At 39.3% G+C, this 20,045-nt stretch overlaps 1 protein-coding gene across 1 annotated transcript; it reads right to left on the minus strand.

The window, feature by feature from the left end:
• Positions 1 to 1,556: 1,556 nt before the first annotated feature.
• On the minus strand, positions 1,557 to 18,776 carry CA2 (carbonic anhydrase 2). Its single transcript, XM_007956193.1, has 6 exons — positions 18,533 to 18,776; positions 9,518 to 9,636; positions 8,896 to 8,988; positions 6,612 to 6,674; positions 5,252 to 5,407; positions 1,557 to 1,676 (listed from the first exon to the last, which is right to left on the minus strand). Exons 1-6 carry the CDS (start codon positions 18,774 to 18,776, stop codon positions 1,557 to 1,559), a joined length of 795 nt encoding a protein of 264 aa, XP_007954384.1.
• Between the last annotated feature and the right edge of the window lie 1,269 nt (positions 18,777 to 20,045).

The raw sequence follows: 20,045 nt of genomic DNA on the forward strand, positions 1-20,045 counted from the left end.
CCCTGTCTTCCTTCCGAGGAGTGGCTGGTGGGTTTGAACCACCAGCCTTCTGGTTAGCAGTCAAGTGCCTTAGGCTCTACGCTATACAATTCTAACAACTCTCAAGGTCATCCTTTCTTTACACCAAGGATCAGAGAGGTGAGGAAGAGCTAGTATTCAAAACAAGTCTTCAAACTCTGAAGCTTACGATCTTTCTCTCTGTGTCATTCTTAAGTAGTTAAGAGTATAAATGAGTTTAGAACATTTATACCTAAAGTAGCACAAAATTTTTATGCCCTGAAGAGTAGAATTTGAGTTGTACACTAAACTTGATTTTCAGAATTACTCATTAGTCAACCATTGCATGGTCAGGACACAGGCATTGAGAGTTGGAGATGTTTGCCTATGCCCTCTTCTCCTCTTAAAGAAGTGTAATTTGTGTTTCTAGGCTTCAAATTATTCCTTTAAGTTATCCTTTGATTTCCCTTTTTGAATAAAAGGTATTTTCACTGATTTTATTTCCAAGAAGTTTGTATTGATTCAGCATGTTCACCCTTCTCTCGCTTCTCCACCTTGCTACTTTTAAACATGATCTTAAGGATGAATTCTCATAGGGGCATCATGAGGATTGCATGAGTTTACACTCTGGAAACTCTTAAAGGAGCACCTGGCAAACAGTAAGTCCATGATAGATGACATAAAGGATTTTCCCTCTGATGGAGCCTTCTGTTAGGAGGCACACGAAGGATGAAAGTAGACATTTGCTTCTCCGTTACTACCCACTGGCCCAGGACACAGTAAAATACCCCAAAATGGAATTTGATTTTTTTTATTAGAGAATATATCTAAAATACAATATTTATTAAGTTATGATATATTATTTGAATGGAAATACAATCTGTATCACAACTATAATTATAACAATTTTTATAGATAATACTTCATTTACATCTCAGTAATTCCAAAGTCACTAAATTACAACATAATTTGTATTTAATGTAACTTTGCTACAAATATATAAGAATTTTAAAAGCTTTTTTTTTTTTTTCAAAATATAACATCTTGGAATCATGAACATTTATTTGATCTGATTTACATTACACAGAATCATGGCTAGTTTACCTGATTTACCTTACATACCTCTATTTACCTCATGATAAGAATTTGCTCTCAACCATTCTGCTTTCATAGTTTTTAAAATATCATTTTAATTAACAATTGCAAGTATTCTTCATCCTATGTGCTGTTAACAAAATCAAGTTATTTTATTCCTGTTCCTCATATTATATTCTCTGTTACAAAAAAGCTACTGCTTTTAAGCAAAGCACCAGTCACAGCCATTCTGTCAAGTATGACATCCGGTCTAGCTCTTCACACTTTCTCAGTAAGTCAGGTGAGACACGAAGGGTCTAGAAAACCAGATGCAAAGCGGACAGGGTCCAAATCACTAGGGTTGATTTGTGCTCAGCTAAAGGGAAACACCAGAGATTCAGTATTTGGACACTGGCTGTGGGACCTGCGTAGCTAAAGGGAAACATCTGAAGATTCACTATTTGGACACCAGCTCTAAGACCATTTTATTTGAAGGAAGCTTTGATTTGCCTGTTTCTCAGTGGCTGAGCTGGACGCCAGTTGTCCACCATCAGTTCTTCAGGTTCACCGTCCCCACTGAAGTTAAGGTTACGGAATTTCAGCATCTGAAAGACAAAATTAAAAAATTAAGTCACATTAAGATTCACTTATGTGCTTGTGTTACACCTTGAAATACATTCCCTAATATTCACAGTATCAATCAATGACCCATATTCAAAAAGATTCTCAATAAATAATTACATATAGATGATATATGTTGTTGTTGCGCATATGGTTTTCATATAACAAATAAGATTTAGATATAAAACTGGTGGTGTCATCAGAAGGAAATTTTTGTGAGGTTGTCTTTTCTTCTTTAATTTTAAGATCAACAGCCTGTAAAACCATACTTCTGAGTTACAGAGTAATAGTGACTCTAGATCCAAATTAAAGCTTTGTATTTTGCCGCAGGGTAGACAAACCAAAGCCTTTATACGATAAGATAAAGTGGCCCAGCGTCTGCGGCTTCCAGGGGCAGAGTGATGCACTGGCATCTTCCCTAAATATATAGAAACATAAGAATGAATTTGCTGAGGTTGGGATTTCAAACCCTTGCTAATGGTTATTTTTTATTCGCTTTCAGATGGCTTCAGTTTCCTGGCCCCATCTGTGACACAGACAGTCCTCATCTCATCTCCCACTTTGTCCAGTTTTTCTTTTCCCCCAAAGTTGTACTTACCTTTTCCTATGTGAGACTTGATCTAAATGAGAAGAGTAACGAGGGCAGTTATGTAAAAATGCCAAACCCAACCCACTGCTATTGAATTGAGTAGAACTGCCACATACGGTTTCAAAGCCTGCCTCATCTTTCTCCCATGGAGCAGCTGGTGAGTTCCAACTACCCACATTTTTGCTAGCAGTCAGTGCTTAAGCATTATGCCACCACGGTCCTGGCAGTAACATAGGTACTCATTAATCAATAGACTTTAATATGATCTCTGTTGTCTAGTAACATTCCCTTAAACACCCCTATAAAGTCAACTTCAACACAGGTCAGCTATGGTAACATTCATGACTATTTTTATGCAATGCAAGGAAAATTTCTAATGCCATCCAGGGATTGGTTTTTTTTTTACAACAGAATCCCAGTAATCTGAAAGATTTGGGATTGCTTTATAAAGTAGCACCAGATCAAACTTTTTTCACCCAAACAGATGTCGGATTTCTGCTCCTCACCGTCCCAAATGAATCATATTCTTACATTGATCAAGTTGGCTCATTATTTTACCATCACAGATTCAAAGTCTGAGGATAGGAAAATAGAAGTGGCTGAATGTAACAGACCCTTTTCTATTATCCCTCCCCCAGTCCCATACTTTGTCACTAACAGACATCTAAAAACCTAAACCAAACTCACTGCCATCGAGTCTACTCCAACTCAGAGTGACCTCCGTTGGGTGTCCAAGGCTGTAAATCTTTACAAAAGTAGATTGCCTCATCCTTCTCCCATGACGCTGCTGGTAGGTCTGAACCACCAACTTTTCATCAGCCGTCAAGCGCTCTACCCATGATTCCACGAGAGCTCCTATAACAGACATCTGCTCTCCCCTTAATCCTCTGAGGGTTAATTGTTTATAGGTGTTAAGCGATCATACTGACTATCTTAGTTATCCACTGCTTCTGTAACAGAAATACCACAAATGGGTGGTTTTAACAAACAGTAATTACTTTCCCACAGTTTAGGAGGCCAGAAGTCTGAATTCAGGGTGCTGTCTCTAGGGGATCACTCTCTCTCTGTCAGCTCTGAAGCGAAGGACCTTGTCTCTTCGAGCTTTTGCTCCTGGGTGGTTTTCATGTGGCTTGGCATCTCTCTTTTCCCATCTTTGCTTCTCTCACTTACTTGTATAATCTCTCATATCTCAAAAGAGATTGACTCAAAACACACCGTATACTAATCCTGTTTCATTGATGTAAGAAAGATACCCCATTCCCAAATGGAATGAGTCAAATCTAGTCGATGGCAGTGAGTTTAGAGTATGTAGGTACATATGTCTGTATGGGTGCGTGTGTGTGGGTACATGATAAATCCATTCATTGTAACAGCTCTCAATGTCAGGCTATAGGTCACAAAGCTGGTTTGCTTCCAGTAAAAAGGAAAGATAAATAATTTTCATGCTTTAGATTGAAATTCAAACACTACATTTACAAATAAAAAGAGGCATTATAATCTTTTCTTATGCTACTGCTTCAAGAAGACTGCTCAAATATTTTATGAGTATAAAGCCAATTTTCAAGTCACATACCAGTCAAGCACACTAGTTTTCTTTGGTCCCCTTCGAAATACTAAAGTAATTTTTCACTGCTAGAAGCAGATTTCTTTTAAGGAAAGATGTAGAATGTTGTGCTGATATCAAACAAATACATTGCCATCTAGTTGATTCCAACTCATAGCAACTGTATTGGGCACAGTAGGGACACAGTAGAACTACCCCATCCCACTGCCATCGAGTCAATTCCAACTCATAGCGACCCCTCCTGGGTTTCCAAGGCTGTAAATCTTTATGGAAGCAGATTGCCTCATCTTCCTCCCATAGAGAAGCTGGTAGGTTTGAACTGCCACACTTCTGGTTAGCAGCTTTACCCACTATGCCACCAGAGTTCCTTGAACTACCCCCCACAGCGTTTCTAAAGCTGTAAACCATTTCAGAAGCAGACTGCCTTATCTTTTTCCATGGAGCAGCTGCTGGGTTCTAACTGCTATCCTTTTGGTTAGCAGTCCAATGTTTTAACCATAGTGCCACCAGAACTTAGAATATTGTGGAACTCATAAACTAATACTCTAAATGAAAACATAGGACACAGGATAGGAACTTCCCTGTACCTCAGGCTGCTTACCTGTAAAATGAGAAGTTTGGACACTGTGATCCCCTAAAGCACATTCCACCTCTAAACTTCTTTGATTCTAAATTCAGTATTAAAATGTTTTAGCTCTAGTTGTAGGTTTAAATTATCCAGGATCTAAGCTTTTACGGATCCTGCCAAGGAATGTCTATTTTATACGTTTCAATGGTAGGCTGATAGAGATGGTTGGTCCAGGACAAATTCATCTATACCCACGCTTTGTGGCCACTCATCAGTGACTTAGCTGCATTAAGCACTTGAACATCACAAACTACATTGTATGCTAAATATAGGCGTCTCTGTTCTAAGCCTCTAAATCAACCCAGAGTGAGTTTTGATAGACGCTTTTTCTTCAAAGGATGATAATTTGTTAGAAATCAGAAACATACCCTGACAGAAATAAAACCACAGTGAGTTCTGATGTGAATGAACAGTGGGCTGGAAATGATCACTGGTACCTATGTAATCTTGAACATGAAGTCTCATTTCTGTGGGCCTCAGTTTCATTACAGGTTACAAAAGAGCACTTACTAGGTGACAGACACCTTTCTCGTTAAATTCTCACAATGACTATCCAATTTTACAGACTAATACAAGCTGCCTAAGATACTGTAGTTTATAACAACAATGAGTATTTACTGAATGCCATTTACTCGCCAGGCACTGTGGTAGGCACCAGGCTTCACAGCTATGAGCAGCAGCAGAAGGATTAAGGCCCAGGTCTCACTGCAAAGGCCAAACTACTCTGCGTAGACTAAATGTTCCTCCTCTCTTAACAGACCTCTCATTAGAAACCAACCTGCTCACTGCTGACACTGATAGGCTCCTTTAACACAATCCAGGTTACACATTCCAGAAGTGGAGGGGTGGTCAGTGAGCCTGGATAGGTCCAGTAGTCTAAGCTTTCAGGAAGGAGGCCATGAGGATCAAAGTTAGTGAATTCGGCACTCTGACCCTAAAAAAGGCAAATAAATACACAGGTTAAAAAGGCCACATGATCAGAGTGAGAGGAAGGTAGGAAATATAAATAGGTACACTCCCCTCTGATAGACAGGCAGAAACCATTTTTTAAAGAGAAGTGCCATATTCACTGGCAGATAAAGCAAAAAAATTAAATGACATTTGACTTGAAAATAAAGACTGGCAGATATGAGCAAGAAAATCTGATTTTTTCATCTTGTCCTCCACAATAATCTCTTGTATTTGCCACGAAGTCATAAACTGATCATGTCCAATATTTAGACTACTGCTATTAAAATGATATAATTTCAGATTTCAGTAACAGAAACACAGTATCTCTGATGATGAGGTGATTGTCCAGCTATCCTCTTTGATAGCCAGATCAGAACTAAAAAGTGCACTTAGTTCTAGATACTATACTTTTGAAGCAATACATGCAAACAGAAACGAGTTCCTGGAAGAGTAACAAGGTTGTTTCAAAGACAGATAACTGTGTCATTTACAAACAGCTGAAGGGAACTGGAGATAAGTAGCCTGAGGTGACAGGCTATTAGGGACAGAGGAGGTTATCTGGAAGGGAAAACTGGTTTATTCCATATTACTCAAGGGGTCAAGCTAGAAGGAATGTGTATTTCAGAAAATAGATGCTACTTCAATTTGAGGACGAGCCCTCACAAAGCAAGGACTGTCCATCGTGGAAGTGACTGTGACATCTCAGCTGAGGTTCAATGATCTCAGCAGAGCTACACTGTCAAGAGAACTCAGACACAGAAGGACAAAGACTCAGAGAATATGAAACTCCATGAAGCAGGGCCCTACTTCTCTGGCTCCCCCTTGTATTCTCGGGTTAGCAAACTGCCTGGCATATAGTACTCTACACATCTTTGCTATATGAATAAATGAGTAATTTGACCAGAGTCCCTCTGAGCTTCTTGCAATCACCATAAGATTCTCTGACTTTAACACATGGGTGTTCAAGTGATGGGAAACAAGATTAAATAGTGTCTCAGAATTATGCTAGTATTAGGATCAACTTTTGGAGATAGAAAAGTTAATTAATTATGTAATTCCTGTTTTATTTACTACTCATCTGAACATGACATGCTGAAAGATTATTTAATTTTATTACAAGAATTTGGGAAAACGAGTGGAGTATGGGAAATAGGTAGCTCATGAGGTGACAGAAAACTCAACTTTACCTTTATTTTAATGGAATCCAGCATATCAACAACTTTCTGAAGGCCTGGTTTAGCACTGCCAATCTGTAGAAAAACACAAGGAACAAAATATGTCCCTCTGGCAACTGGGAGCTCTGGAAGCATAGTGCCTAAGGCACTTGACTGTTAAAACCAGAAGGCTGGTGGTTCAAACCCACCAGCCACTCCTCGGAAGGAAGGTTGGGCAATCTACTTCTGTAGTGATACTGCCTCAGAAACCCAGGGAGGGGTCGCTATGAGTCAGTGCTGACTCAATGGCACATAACAACAACAACTGGCAATTTTAGTTTGGGCAGCTCTATCATAAAATTTCTCCACACAGCACCCCAAAATCCACTGACTTTTAAATGCCATCCAGCAGCCTTAGCATGGTTACACTGGTGCCACAGATGGTCCTACTTTCACTGAATTGCCAACATGCCCCTGAAAAAACCTTTCAAATGTCCCTACTGATGTCCAACTGGCATATGCGAAAAACACTCTTCCAGTGCCTATCTAAAACTTCTTGTAGGATTTTATACCACTGTCTACCTTCCTTTAAAAAATTCCCTAAACTTTGGTTTTCTTTACACTTTCCTGCCTTTGAATTTCCCTTTGTTTTTATATTCCTTTTTATTCATTTAATTAGCATCTCTGTCCCTGCCTGGAACGGCATACATGTTAGCATCTCTGTCCCTGCCTGGAACGGCATACACATTAGAGCTGCTCAGATTGCACCGGCAACAGATTTATTCTCTCTCCATGCTTCCCTTGGATACTTCATAGCACATATGGAGCTCCTACCTCCACAAATGTACTCAGGACCCATGAATATCCAGCCAGACCTTTCTCCACGCCTCTTGACAACTGTTAGAGGGCAGTTCTACCTCTATGTCCCACTGTTACTCAAAATTCTCCAAAACCAGTCTCTGCCTCTCCAAAACTTGACCTTAATTCAACATTTGACACATATGGGAATGCCAGGAGTCAAATCAATTGAAGGGCAACTGTTTTTTTTTTTCCAGTCATGAAACAGTCCTATCAAGGATTAGGTTGAAGGTCCCCAGTTGATGCAAACAGTTTGCACTCACTGGTAACTGAAATGTTGGTGGTTCAAACCTACTCACTGGCACCCATGTCAGAAAAGTCCTGGCAATCTGCCTCCATAAATATTACAGCTAAGAACCCTAAGGAGAAGCTCTACTGTAAAACACACGGCATTGCCATAAGTCAGAATCAACTCAATGGCACAAGACAGTAACAATAGCATTTGGTTGAATTAAAAAACGTTGTTAGACATCCAAATATACTATCTCCTTGATATTCACATCCAAATGTTGTTTGTTGTTGTTATGTGCCATAGAGTCGGACCCGACTCATAGCGACCCCTCCTTGGATTTCCAAGGCAGTATCAGTATGGAAGTAGATTGTCCCATTTTTCTTCCAAGGAGTGGCTGGTGGATTTGAACCGCCAGCCTTCTCGTTAGCAGTCAACAGCTATCCAAATAGTACCTAATAAATATCTCTTGAATTATCTTTTCATCCTCCATTCCACTGCTACTAGCAAATATGGAGGGGAAAATACTTCAAAGTTGTGGTAGTTACGTTTGTGTGTCAACTTGGCTGGGCCTGGTTGAGTGGCTGAGACCTGGTGGTAGTCATTCCCCATGATGAGACTGCCAATCAACTCCATGGTTGGATCTACCATAAGCAGCTAAGTTGCTGCCTTTGGGATGTGGTCTGCTTCCTGTATATAAGGAGAAGCCTTGGGAATGGTCTCTAGCTTATAGCACCTTGAATCCTGCATGTACCCATGTCGTTGTTCAGCAGCCTGACATGATATGCCGACCTTGGGACTTACAATGGACTTGAATTAATGGCCTGCCATGTGATTTGTTAATATCAGAACTGTGCCTTTTTACTCGTCAACCTTGGGCTTGGCAACCTCAGCAGCCAGCAGCTGTCTGGGTGAAGAAAAGCCTATAGCTTCTGTGGGCTGGGAGCAGGAGGCAGAGCTGAAGTCCAAGGTTGAGGGGCTTTCACCCAGCCCCTAGAGCCTGACACTTTGAACTTGAACTTAAAGCCTCCAAACTGTAAGAGAATAAACTTCTATTGTTAAGGCCATCCCATTTGTGGTATATTCTTGTCAGAGTGGCACTAGGGAACCAGAACAAAACTCAAAGGCATTTCCTAGGCTCTTTTGTAGAATGTCCTATTTATTATGACTGTTCTGCCTGATCAATCTTTTCTGAAAACAGGAAAAAAAAGAATTAGGCCATCAACTAACCTTCAAAAATACACCCAAAACAGCCAGTCCATCAGCTTGCTGCACAGCTTTTCCAAATTCCCCATATTTAGTGTTCCAGTGAACCAAATGAAGCTAAAGCCCCAGGAGAAAAAAGATCACAAATAAACTATGAATGGCTTAAATAATAAATGACCACAGATTTTATCCAATGACTTTTTCTTCATAACTAGGTTGCTAAAGAAAGGGAAAATGTAAATAATTTTAAATACAACCTTGCCCTTCGTTTTAATTCTAGTTAACCACTACGTGTATAACGGCAAATGGTTTCATCACTAATTCTAAGAAAAAGAAATGCCTATTTTTGAGGGCCCCCATTTTATTTCTAGATTTATATTATCAGGATCCTACAATTCTTCCTTTTTTTTTTTTGCAAATGGTGCCTTTGGAGATAATCAAAGAGTTTTTTCACCATTACTATAATATCTCAAATAAAGGTTATTAGAAACAAATGGAACGGTTCTTTGTAAAAGACGTGGTTCACTTAGTTTGGATTGAAATTACAAAATTAAAGTTTTTTGTTTTTTTAAATGAGGCTTAATATCCTAAGGAAATTTGAAATTTCCATGGGAAGGAAACAAACCAAAAAAAGACTGTCTCTTACCTCTGCGGGGTATTTCTTTTTATCCACAGTGTGCTCTGAACCTTGTGCATCAGAGGAGCCCCAGTGAAAGTGGAACTGTATCAACCTGTACGTGCCCTCGAGAGGTCCTCCTCTCAGTACTAAAAAAAATTAAATCTTAGATGAAATACAACCACAGTGCTCCTTACGAGCAAGGATGTGAGACTTTGGTTCTATTATTTTGGACACATCATCAAGAACAAACAATTACTACCAAAGAGCTCATGTTTGGTAAAGCAGAGGTCAGTGAAGGGTAATCCTCAATGAGATGGACTCACACAATAGCCACAATGGATTCAAACACAACAACAATCATTAGGAGGCATAGGAACAGGCAATGCTTCATTCTGCTACACACACACATGATATATATACATACATACACATATACACATATACATATATGCATAAAATACATATATAAACTCATATGGATACATACATACATACCTGAAACACATATACTACCAAACATTACAATCCTTAATCCTGTTTTATAGTATCGCATTTAGGCCTTTACAACATTTCCTCTATGGGAATATTAACTCCAGACTCAGGTTTAGTCCACAGGGATGAACAAAGTCATTTCAATTGGTTTTGTCTTTACCTATGTTGGCTGAAGGTTTGATACTTTCCCCATTATCTATGTTTTCTGAGCACAGTGAATCTCTCTCTTAAGGTTTTGTATTGAAGTCATAGATTCAGGTGTAGAGAGAGGGAACTTTAAATGGTCCTGCTAAATCCTATATGAATCATTTAGGAAGTGCCCAGATAGCTACCTGCCAAGGCACTGGTCTGCCGCACGCAACTGCAAACGTGGGAACCTCTCTCCCATGGCTCAATGACTCCCCTACAATCTGCTTTGCTAACCTCCGATACCAGTTCTTACATGCCAGAACTTATTAAATAATAGGTATTGATCTTAACAATATAAACTTTAATTGTCCTTACACAGCCTTCCCAAATTCTTTAGCATTTGGGCTGTCATTTCTATTAACTAGCTTTTCCCCGTAAAATTTTTTATTTAACTTCTCTGATCTTAATTCCTTCATCTGTAAAATGGATATATGAATTTATTACTTCAGTAAGAACTTCTTGATAATCTACCATATGCCATGTATTAGGTTCTACTACCTCCAAGAATTTAAAATACTAACTGTAATAACTATTCTATGATTCTACCATTCAGGTATTAACATAACTTTGTTACAGTAAAAATCATGACTAGAAATCACATTCTTAATTATCTACACATAGATAATCCTCTATAGTTTAAGAATTGATTTCTTATATTGATTTCATTGTTACAAAGTTACATTAATACCAAAATAGTAGAATAGATAATTCTCTCCAGTCTAATAAATTGTGCTTGAATGAAAATATAAGATAGTAAAAAATTCACTGTTCTCACACACACACACACACACACACACACACACGCACACAAAGAATTTTAAGCCTAAGTTAATACGTATTAATGGAATTTAACCAACATATTTAAAAGATTTTCAAATTAGTTCAGTTCTACAATTTTAGTTTTATTTCTCTAGAACTGGGATTAACACATTTGTTGCTGTAAGTGTGTTTATTAGCTTTGGTTTACAATTTCATAAAATAAAGAGCCCCAAAGTTACTTTGGCTTTGCAAAACAACGGGAGAAGGTCTGTACAACAAAGCTTGTTGACTTAACTTTACCTCAATATGCTTTGATGGTACAAACATCCATTCAGCTATTCAAAGTAAAAGATATAATGTGCTGGAAGATATTTAGGAAGTGGGGCCTTTCTGTGGTTCCCGATATACAACCTCTGGTTGCTAGCTCTGCCTCACCCAGGTAGTTAAAAAGGAGGGGAGGGGCAAAAAAATTATGAAGGCTGTTTTAATAGATCTTTTAAAGAAACATGAATTTAGGTCTATTCTGATTGAAATCCCATCTCCTGAAACATAAAAGTACTCATTGTAAAAGTTAATTTTATCAGTTAATTCCCCAAGGAAACGATAAGCCTTAGCCCCAACACTAGGCTTTTTTAAAAATGAAAGAATTCCCATTAGTTTCATAATAATATACTCTTAAAAAATGAAGTATGCTTATACAATACAAGGATATTGAAAAAGAAAAATCATTTATAATAGGTTTTTACAGCTATTAACCAACAGAAGGATCAGAACAATACCATTTGTAGCATCCTTAACTCCACCAAGTGGCAAAATGAATTAATAAAACCACATTATGCATCTGAGATAACCGATCTTTCTAAATGTATTTTCTTCCCTACTGTGAAGAACCACACCATGATTTTAAGTTTTAATGAGAGAAAGTTTATTGCTATATCTTATTCTTACCTTTGCAGACCTTAAAATTCAATCCTAATTTACTTGTTTTAGAGACTGTTATTTCAAATAAAGAAGAGTACGTATCAGCTTTCATTAGACAAAGCTTGTCAATACTAAAAATTGTTCTGGGTTCGGTGATCAAACACATTCTGTACTAATCTACTATCACCAGCTACCTGTTCTAGCTCCTGTTAAAGTACAGCTATGTTGCCGTGAGACTAGAAGAGCAGTGTAATTAGGAAAGATTATTAAATCCTTAAAGTGGAGAGAGCACATTCCTGATCTTCAAATAGCTGGCTATTCCTCGGCAAATTCTTAGCATGGAATTTAGTCGATGAAGTGCCTCAAAAACATTATTCTAACAACAGATTGCCATAACTCTAATAATAAACATAGCATACATCCTTTTGAAAAGTAGAAATGAGAACAGTTTGGTTAAAAGATGGGGATTTTAATCCTATTATCTCGTTCTACTTATTTATTTTGATTGCCACATGCCATTTTCTAAACTATCCAAATTTAAAATGAAACCTATTTTTCTAATGCAAAAATATTTTTAAGTTAGCAGAAATAGCTGCTTGCATATTTTTTCTCTGGAAAATCCAGCCCTATTAGTGGGGCTTTAATGAGTCACTGATTTACTGTATCACAGAAATGTGTTCCATGAGAGATGGGGACACATACATGGAGTTTTCTACTCTAGTGCCTGTTAAAAACCAAACCAAGTTCACGGCCATCAAGTCGATTCCAACTCACAGGGACCCAACACCAAACCAAACCCAATGTCATCGAGTCAATTCTGACCCACTGGGTTTCTGAGGCGGTAATTCTCAGAGTGGCTGGTGGATTTGAACCACCAACCTTCTGGTTAGCAGTCAAATGCTTTAGGCACTGTGCCACCAGGGCTCCTTTCTAGTGTCTGTTAAGACTCCCAAATCTTAATGTAAATTCAAATCTCAACACCAAGAGGTCCAGCTGACATTCATCTTCATGCCTAGTCATTAGTTATACCTGCTACATATACGTAAAGCACAAAATATTCTAGGATAATTTGTCTTCCTAAACATATTGTCTGGGAAACTTATATAATTATGTTATTTATGAAAATTAAGAGATTTACCCCAGTAATACTGAAATAAATCAGATTACCTATATAAATTGAAAACTGAAGTCAATTTTTAAAAATGTCTTGTTCCTAATTATTTATCATTTACTACTTAATTTAAGATGCATCCAAACAACTAATTAAAGACCTAAGTGAATGCCAAGTATCTCCCTTAAATGCAAAATACACATAAAGTTTTTCCAATAATCTTTAGTTTTAAAATAAAATGTATGGGATATCCTATTAATGAAGTAAATGAATAAATTTTTCTTGAGACACAGTATTTCCAGGAGTTGAACAATCTTCTCTATGAACAATTTGAAAATATCAAATTTGTGCATTACTATTTTGCTTTTCACCAGTAGCCAGTAATGCTAAGGCTCCACACTGAAGGGAAGAAAAGGAATGCCAAGGTAGATGAATCCGAGAAAAAGATGCCTCCATTCCATTTCTTGTAAAGGAGTGAGATGTTTAGCTATCACTTTCAACAGAGTAAACACAATCAAAATCCAAAATAAAAGAAGTCGTTAGTTTCGGCCAAACAGTAATTATACAGGAATAAATAAATAACTTCTTGTGACACAAACATAACTATCAGGTTTTTAAAAAACTCTGGTCAGTTTTATGGAAAAAAAAAAAAGTCACTGCCATTGAGTCGATTCTAACTCATAGTGATCCCCCATTGGGTTTTCAAGGCAGTAAATCTTTACAGAAGTACATTGCTCCTATTTTCCTTCCATGGAGGAGCTCTGGTAGCATAATGCCTAAGGCATTTGACTGCAAACCAGAAGGCTGGTGGTTCAAACCCACCAGCTACTCCTCGGAAGGAAGGTTGGGCAATCTACTTCTGTGGTGACACTGCCTCGGAAACCCAAGGAGGGGTCGTTATGAGTTAGATCCTACTCAACGGCAGTGCATTCCTTCCATGGAGTGGCTGATGGGTTTGAACCTCCAAACTTCTGGTCAGCAGTCAAATGCTTTAGGCACTGTGCCACCAGAGCCCCTTTGGTCAGTTCTATAGATACTTAGAACTATGCAGATGGCACTAACAGTGTTTATGACCCTTCCTTTTATTTGTTGCTATGTTTCTTTAGAACTTATGAGTGCTTGTGGAAGGAAAATTTTAAGCTCCAAAAACAAGTCCCTGAAAATTAAGCAGGATTCAGGTACTAAGATTCATCACAGAGAATGGTCTGGTTGAAATGCACATGGCTGAAGTCATGTAGCTTCCTTCCTCCTCTTTCCTTGAAATAATACTCCAATTTGTTTTTTTGAAAAAAAAGCAGATGACAGTTGAAGATGCGTTGGCCCAATAATTCAGACATTAGTTTTCAGTGTTATTTGCCCCTATCCTGGAAATATACTGGAGAGTTTTAAATTCATTAATTAAAGTTAATAAGGTACTAGTAGGAGTTAATAATTTGACTACCCTTTTCTCTCAGATAAAGCACATAATAGAAGATTTCAAGCAAGGAGAGTTATTTTGCAATAATTTAAAAAAAAAAAAAAAAGAACTAAGAGGATTAGGAATTTTTCATTAACTCAAGGTGGCTTATTTTAGAAGGAATTTAAAAGTTTGATGAGAACATTAACCCAAGCTTCTACGTAAATTAATTCCACATTTACAGCTTTCTTTCCAGCTTAAACATAGCAATAAGCTCAACCAGGTCAGTCCTTGATACCCAAACACTTAAATTTGTGTGTAAGATAACATTTAGAACATACTGGAAAATCTGAATCTATGAGCAGCTCAAGAAGGCTGAAATCTCACTGAGGGAAACAAAAAAATGAAGCATTTAAACACAAGAAATACGATGAAACAGATATTAAACTGTTGATTTAAAATGAATAAAGGATTTATTTGCCAAGATGCATAAATTACTTCTAGGCACAAATGTCCAGGAAAGTGTATTACTTTATAAAAACATGGTTATGTGTAAACTGAATGTCAGCCATGGTTATCATTCACAGATTCTTGTTCAAATTCTATTTTTACATGCTTGCCATTAAGCCTCACCACAACAAAGTAGAAATGAAAGGAGTAGCATGTTATTTAAACCCTTTACCCTTCCGGCTCTTCATGTTTATTTTACGTGGGTTTGACTAGAGTATTGCTAACCATTTGTTCTAGCTTTGAGTCTACGTTTCATAAGGAAAAAAAAAAAGCTAAAGAATATTCCGTTTTACTACAATATACATTTTAATTTTATTGGTTCTATAGATAGATTTCCTTTAATATCAGCATTTTAATACGCTGTACATTTGGCTGGGGAGGAGCACTTAAAAAAACTCTTGCTTGTTTTACCATAACAACCGAAAATGTCAAGACGTAGAGGCAAAATGACAAAGGAGTCTTTTATATGTAAAAGGACAGCGAGTCTTTCTAGTATTTATCCCTCAACCTTGTTTCTGTTATGCCTACCTGCCTGTCTACAGCACACACTGCTCTCAAGTCCCCTGGGGTTTCCTATTTGCCTGCGGTCTCCTCCCAAACATCAGAAGCCTTCACGCCTCAGCCTCCTTTGCCCGGGGAAGGCTTTCCTGATCATTCCTGCACACTCCTAGGCTTCCTGCACTTCCACAGTTCCTGCCATTTCTCCTTTCACTGTTGTGGTTGTTCTTGTTCTCATCCAAGCGCTGTTAGTATTAGTTCTCTTTCTAGTTTAGGTATTGCCAGGCAGTCCTCCATCCTGCCCTTAGGATGCTTAGCTCATCTTGCATTTAATTTAGTGTTAGTATTAGTGTTAGTATTGTCTTTTTTTTTTCCCTCCCTGTAAGAACTAGATGGATGAAACAAGGACCCCTGGTGGTGCAACAGTTAAGCGCTCGCTATTAAAAGTTGGGGAGCTCTGGTAGCATAGTGCCTAAGGCACTTGACTACTAACCAGAAGGCTGGAGGTTCAAACCCATCAGCCACTCCTCAGAAGGAAGATGGGGCAATCTACTTCCGTAGTGATACTGCCTGGGAAACCCAAGGATGGGTCGCTATGAGTTGGGATCGACTTGATGGCATATAACAACAACAACAAATTAAAAGATGGCGGCTGGAACCCACTCAGTGTCTCTGTGGAGAAAGACCTGGTAATCTGCTTCTGTAAAGAGTACAGCCTAGAAAACCCTGTGGGGCAATTCTGCTCTGTCACTTGGAATTGCTAGGAGTTGGAATAGGCATCATGGGCACCCAACAGTAGATGGATCATGTTGTTGTCGTTAGGTGCCCTCGAGTCTGTTGCAACCAGCGTGTCAATCCATCTTGTTGAGGGACTTCCTCTTCTTCGCCACCCTCTCCTTTACCAAGTATGATTTCTTTCTATAGGGGCTGGTCCCTTCTGATAACGAGTCCAAACTAAGTAAGACAAAGTCTCACCATCCTCACTTCTAAGGAGCATTCTGGCTGTACTTCTTCCAAGACAGATGTGTTTGCTCTGCTGGCAGTCCATGGTACATTCAGTATTCGTCCTCTGTGTTAACACCACTGTTACCCCAATTTTACAATTTTACCCTAATTTTACTTTTGAGAAAAGCAAAATATGGGTTAACTTAGGATCATTCCCAGGGTCACTGGGTTAGTTAGTGGCAGAACTGGAACTGGAATCCAGGTCTGATCAACCCCAGTATATTCTTGGAACCCCCAAAGTATATGCTGAAATCCACTTTCTAGTAATACTGAACAATTTATTTCACTATCAAATTTGTAAGTAATTTAGAAAATTACTTCATCTGGCTCCATTTATCAGACGTTTGTTTTCTCACTGTTCCAAAAAAGACATTAAGCATCCAATTTCTATACTCCATCCAGTGAGGTACAGAATTTGGTAGATATCATTGGAAACAATGATTTTTATTGGCAAACACAAATATATGTTCCCTGTGACTCTTAAAAAAAAAAGTTAAAAAGTAGAGACCAACATAGCTCACTTTTTTAGTTTTAAAACTAACATTGTTTCCATATGCACAACACCTCCATGACTATTCACCTCACCATATTATAATCTAAATATATAGTATTCTTTCCATGGAAAAAAGAAATTGTTTTCCTTATATTTAATTGAAATCATTTCACTACTGCTTCTTTGGGGTAAGAGGCATGCTTGGGAAACAGTGTAGCAGAATCATTTAAGAATCAATGTATGTCCTCAACACGATTCTAATAAGTCATGATACTGTGCCAAATGTGTGAATATGTGTGTGCACTGGCAAAGGATACACACAGGGCACAGGTGGGTTGAAAACATTTTTCAGACAATCTCCATATTATATACCATGGAACTGGCTTTCTGAATCATGTTTCAGAAAGTCACATATTAAAAAAAAATTTAAGATGGGGGCAGGAAAGATATTTTTTTTTTGGTCCCCAAAACTGGACTGATTAGTTGCTGTTGAGCCATTTTCAACTCATGGAAATCTCTAGTGTGCAGAATGAGACTATGCTCGATAGGGTTTCAATGGCTAATTTTTTCTGAAGTAGACTGCCAGGCATTTCTTCAGAGGCACCCCTGGCTGGATTAGAACCTCCAATCTATCGGTTAGCAGCTGAGTGTGATCAACATTTGCTCACCCAGGGACTCAAATTATATTGCTATTGGAAAAGAACAGATCATTTGACTGCATGTCTACTGATTATAATGACAGACAGTGTGTAATGTATTAATACTGTAGGTTATTACTCTAAAATTTTGAGAGCAATGCTTCATATTTTCTTTATCTTTTTTCATTTCCCTCCAACTGCCCTCCACCCCCGCACCACCACCAAACATAATGTGTTTGCAGCACCGTTCATTCAATGACCTTCAGGGAAAAGCACTTGGGAAATTAGGGCACTGGCAATTAAATTAACCAGTGGGCAAGGAAGTCTGCTACTATGTCTGAACGGAATTGTTCTCCTATTTCTAAATAAGAAGAAAGAAGCATTCAGTGGATATCCTGCAAAGAGCTCCTTTACAAATAAATTACGGTAATAGTTCCATGAGTAGTAGGCCAGGTATGTGCAATGATTCTAAAACATCTTCGTTAGTGGAATGAATATCTGGGTAGATACCAAGAATACTGCTCCTCTAATCACACTAGCCCCAAACTGAAAAATATTCATAAAGGTAATGTTTCAAGACTTTCAATACTTTAAATTGTCAGGTTTTCATCACTCTCCTCATTACTACCTTGAAGATAAAACTAAGATATACATTTTACTGGATAGCCATTAACAGGACAAAAAATATATCTTAGAATCTTCAAAGTTCAATATTTGCAAATCTCATCATTGCTGATATTTATTGCAGGTGATCCTGTCTTTTGTGACATTACACAGTCGTATCCAGTTCTTCAATGCCCTATATAGAAGCCAGGCATTTTACAAGGGAGAAACAAACCAACCCAGGTCACTTCAAAGTAATTAGCCTATTTCTCAGAGCCTGGGATCTGATGTAGATTACCAGAGGGACATCTAAGAGTACTGAGACAAACCTGCATTAGGGAGCTTTCCACCACTGCTGCCGACTCCTCCTCTTAAGCTTGGGAGAGAGCTACTGGCTAAATGCCCCAGTTATTTTTTAAACACTGACCTGCTTTGTCCTGGGAGTCATCAAACTCTACGTTGAAAGAGTGACCATTGTTCAAGATCTTCCGAGAAGTCGCCTGCTCATAGGAAACTGACAGAGGCTTCAGGGCAGGGTCATACTTGACGACTTTAGTATCAATGTCAACAGGGGACTGGCGCTCTCCTTTGGCAATGGGGAAGCTCTCGTGCCACAGCTCCGGTCCTGGGGGTGAGAAGACAAGTGTGAGTCTTCCAGTGAAGGGAAGCATATGTGGGAAGCTCCAGAAAAGGGCAGTGATTCAGAAGCTAGTGTGCCTGGGTTCCAATTTTGACCACACCATGTAACAGCTTTGGGAAGACATTTAATCTCTGTGCCTCAGTTTTCTCATTTGTAAAATGGGGTAATAACAACATCTATCTCATGGAGGGGTTCTAAGAATTAGAATCAATGTCTGTAAAGCTCTTAGAATAGTGAGTGCTGTATAACATTAGCCATTTATATTGTCGTTCTTCTGAAATGCAGCAAGCGAAATTTGGCAGACATTATGTCATGGCTTGTGGTCCAGAGGTGCAGCTACAGAAAACAATGCCTATGGCAAGTAGTTTTATTTATTTTTTATCACTTCTGCTTTTTTTTTTTTTTTTTTTTAATTGTGCTTTAGGTGCAAGTTTACAGAGCAGTCTGTTTTACACTCAACATTATGAGTGCATTTAGTTTCACTCCCCATTTACCATCCCCAACCCTAACGCAGTGCTGAATGATCTCTCACCACTGGCAGCGGAAACTGCGACAACGAATAGGAACTGCTCATTCGAGCCCCCTGTCAAGTGGCTGCCAAGGCACGCGCCATAGCCTAGCCCCTGTGCAACTCTCACACGTTCCAGCCACGCCGATTCCTCTCTCGTTTCCTAGCTTCCTGAGTCTGGAGGGAAGGGCAGAGTCACCGCTCAGCACGGCACCCCTCATTCAATGGTCAGAATCCACACCACCTAGGAGGCCCCACACCCCCAGATGCATATTTCTCTTCCTTTGGCTGTCTTTGGAGAACCTAGGTCTCTGGGCATGATAAAGCCTTTTCTGGTGACCCTCCTAACACTGGAAGTCGAGAAGTGAAGGAAAACTCAGAAATGCAGTGGAATAAAACCGGCCCGAGAAAATGCCCCGGGATAGTTGGTGCTGAGGGCACCGGCCACAGGTGGTGCTGGGCCTGACAGGTGGGAGGGGATCCCCCAATTTCTCTGGGATCAACCACTAAAATTTTCTGTTACAACTCTTCCCTGTTTCCTCCTGGGTTTGGTTAGGATGGTGTCTGGCTCGGGACCCGGGAGGGGCAGTGGTGGGAACCGGCGGCCGGGGCTGTGCGTCCCCTTCCCCCGCGCCCCAAGAGCCGCCGCCGGACGCTGGATTCCTCGACAGTGGCCTCGGGGCCGGGGCGACTGGGACATCCCTGGCGCGGGGAGCCGCCGGCGGGCCGGGCGCCCGGCGCGCACCTGCGCCCCCGGAATCCTCGCGGTCGCCGTAAACTGCAGGTGCGGGC

The sequence above is a fragment of the Orycteropus afer genome, unplaced genomic scaffold, assembly GCF_000298275.1.
Source record: "Orycteropus afer afer isolate SDZICR_OR568_19922 unplaced genomic scaffold, OryAfe1.0 scaffold00580, whole genome shotgun sequence".
NCBI classification, from domain to species: domain Eukaryota; kingdom Metazoa; phylum Chordata; class Mammalia; order Tubulidentata; family Orycteropodidae; genus Orycteropus; species Orycteropus afer.

Bases quoted from the DNA above. Each gene is read 5' to 3' on its own strand.
- CA2 (XM_007956193.1), bottom strand. From the start codon at position 18,776: ATGCTTCCCTTCACTGGAAGACTCACACTTGTCTTCTCACCCCCAGGA. The intron at 9,637-18,532 runs GTCAGTGTTTAA...AATTTTTTTTAG, and splicing joins TGACTCCCAGGACAAAGCAG to TACTGAGAGGAGGACCTCTC. The intron at 5,408-6,611 runs GTAAAGTTGAGT...TGCCTTTTTTAG, and splicing joins TGGATTCCATTAAAATAAAG to GGTCAGAGTGCCGAATTCAC.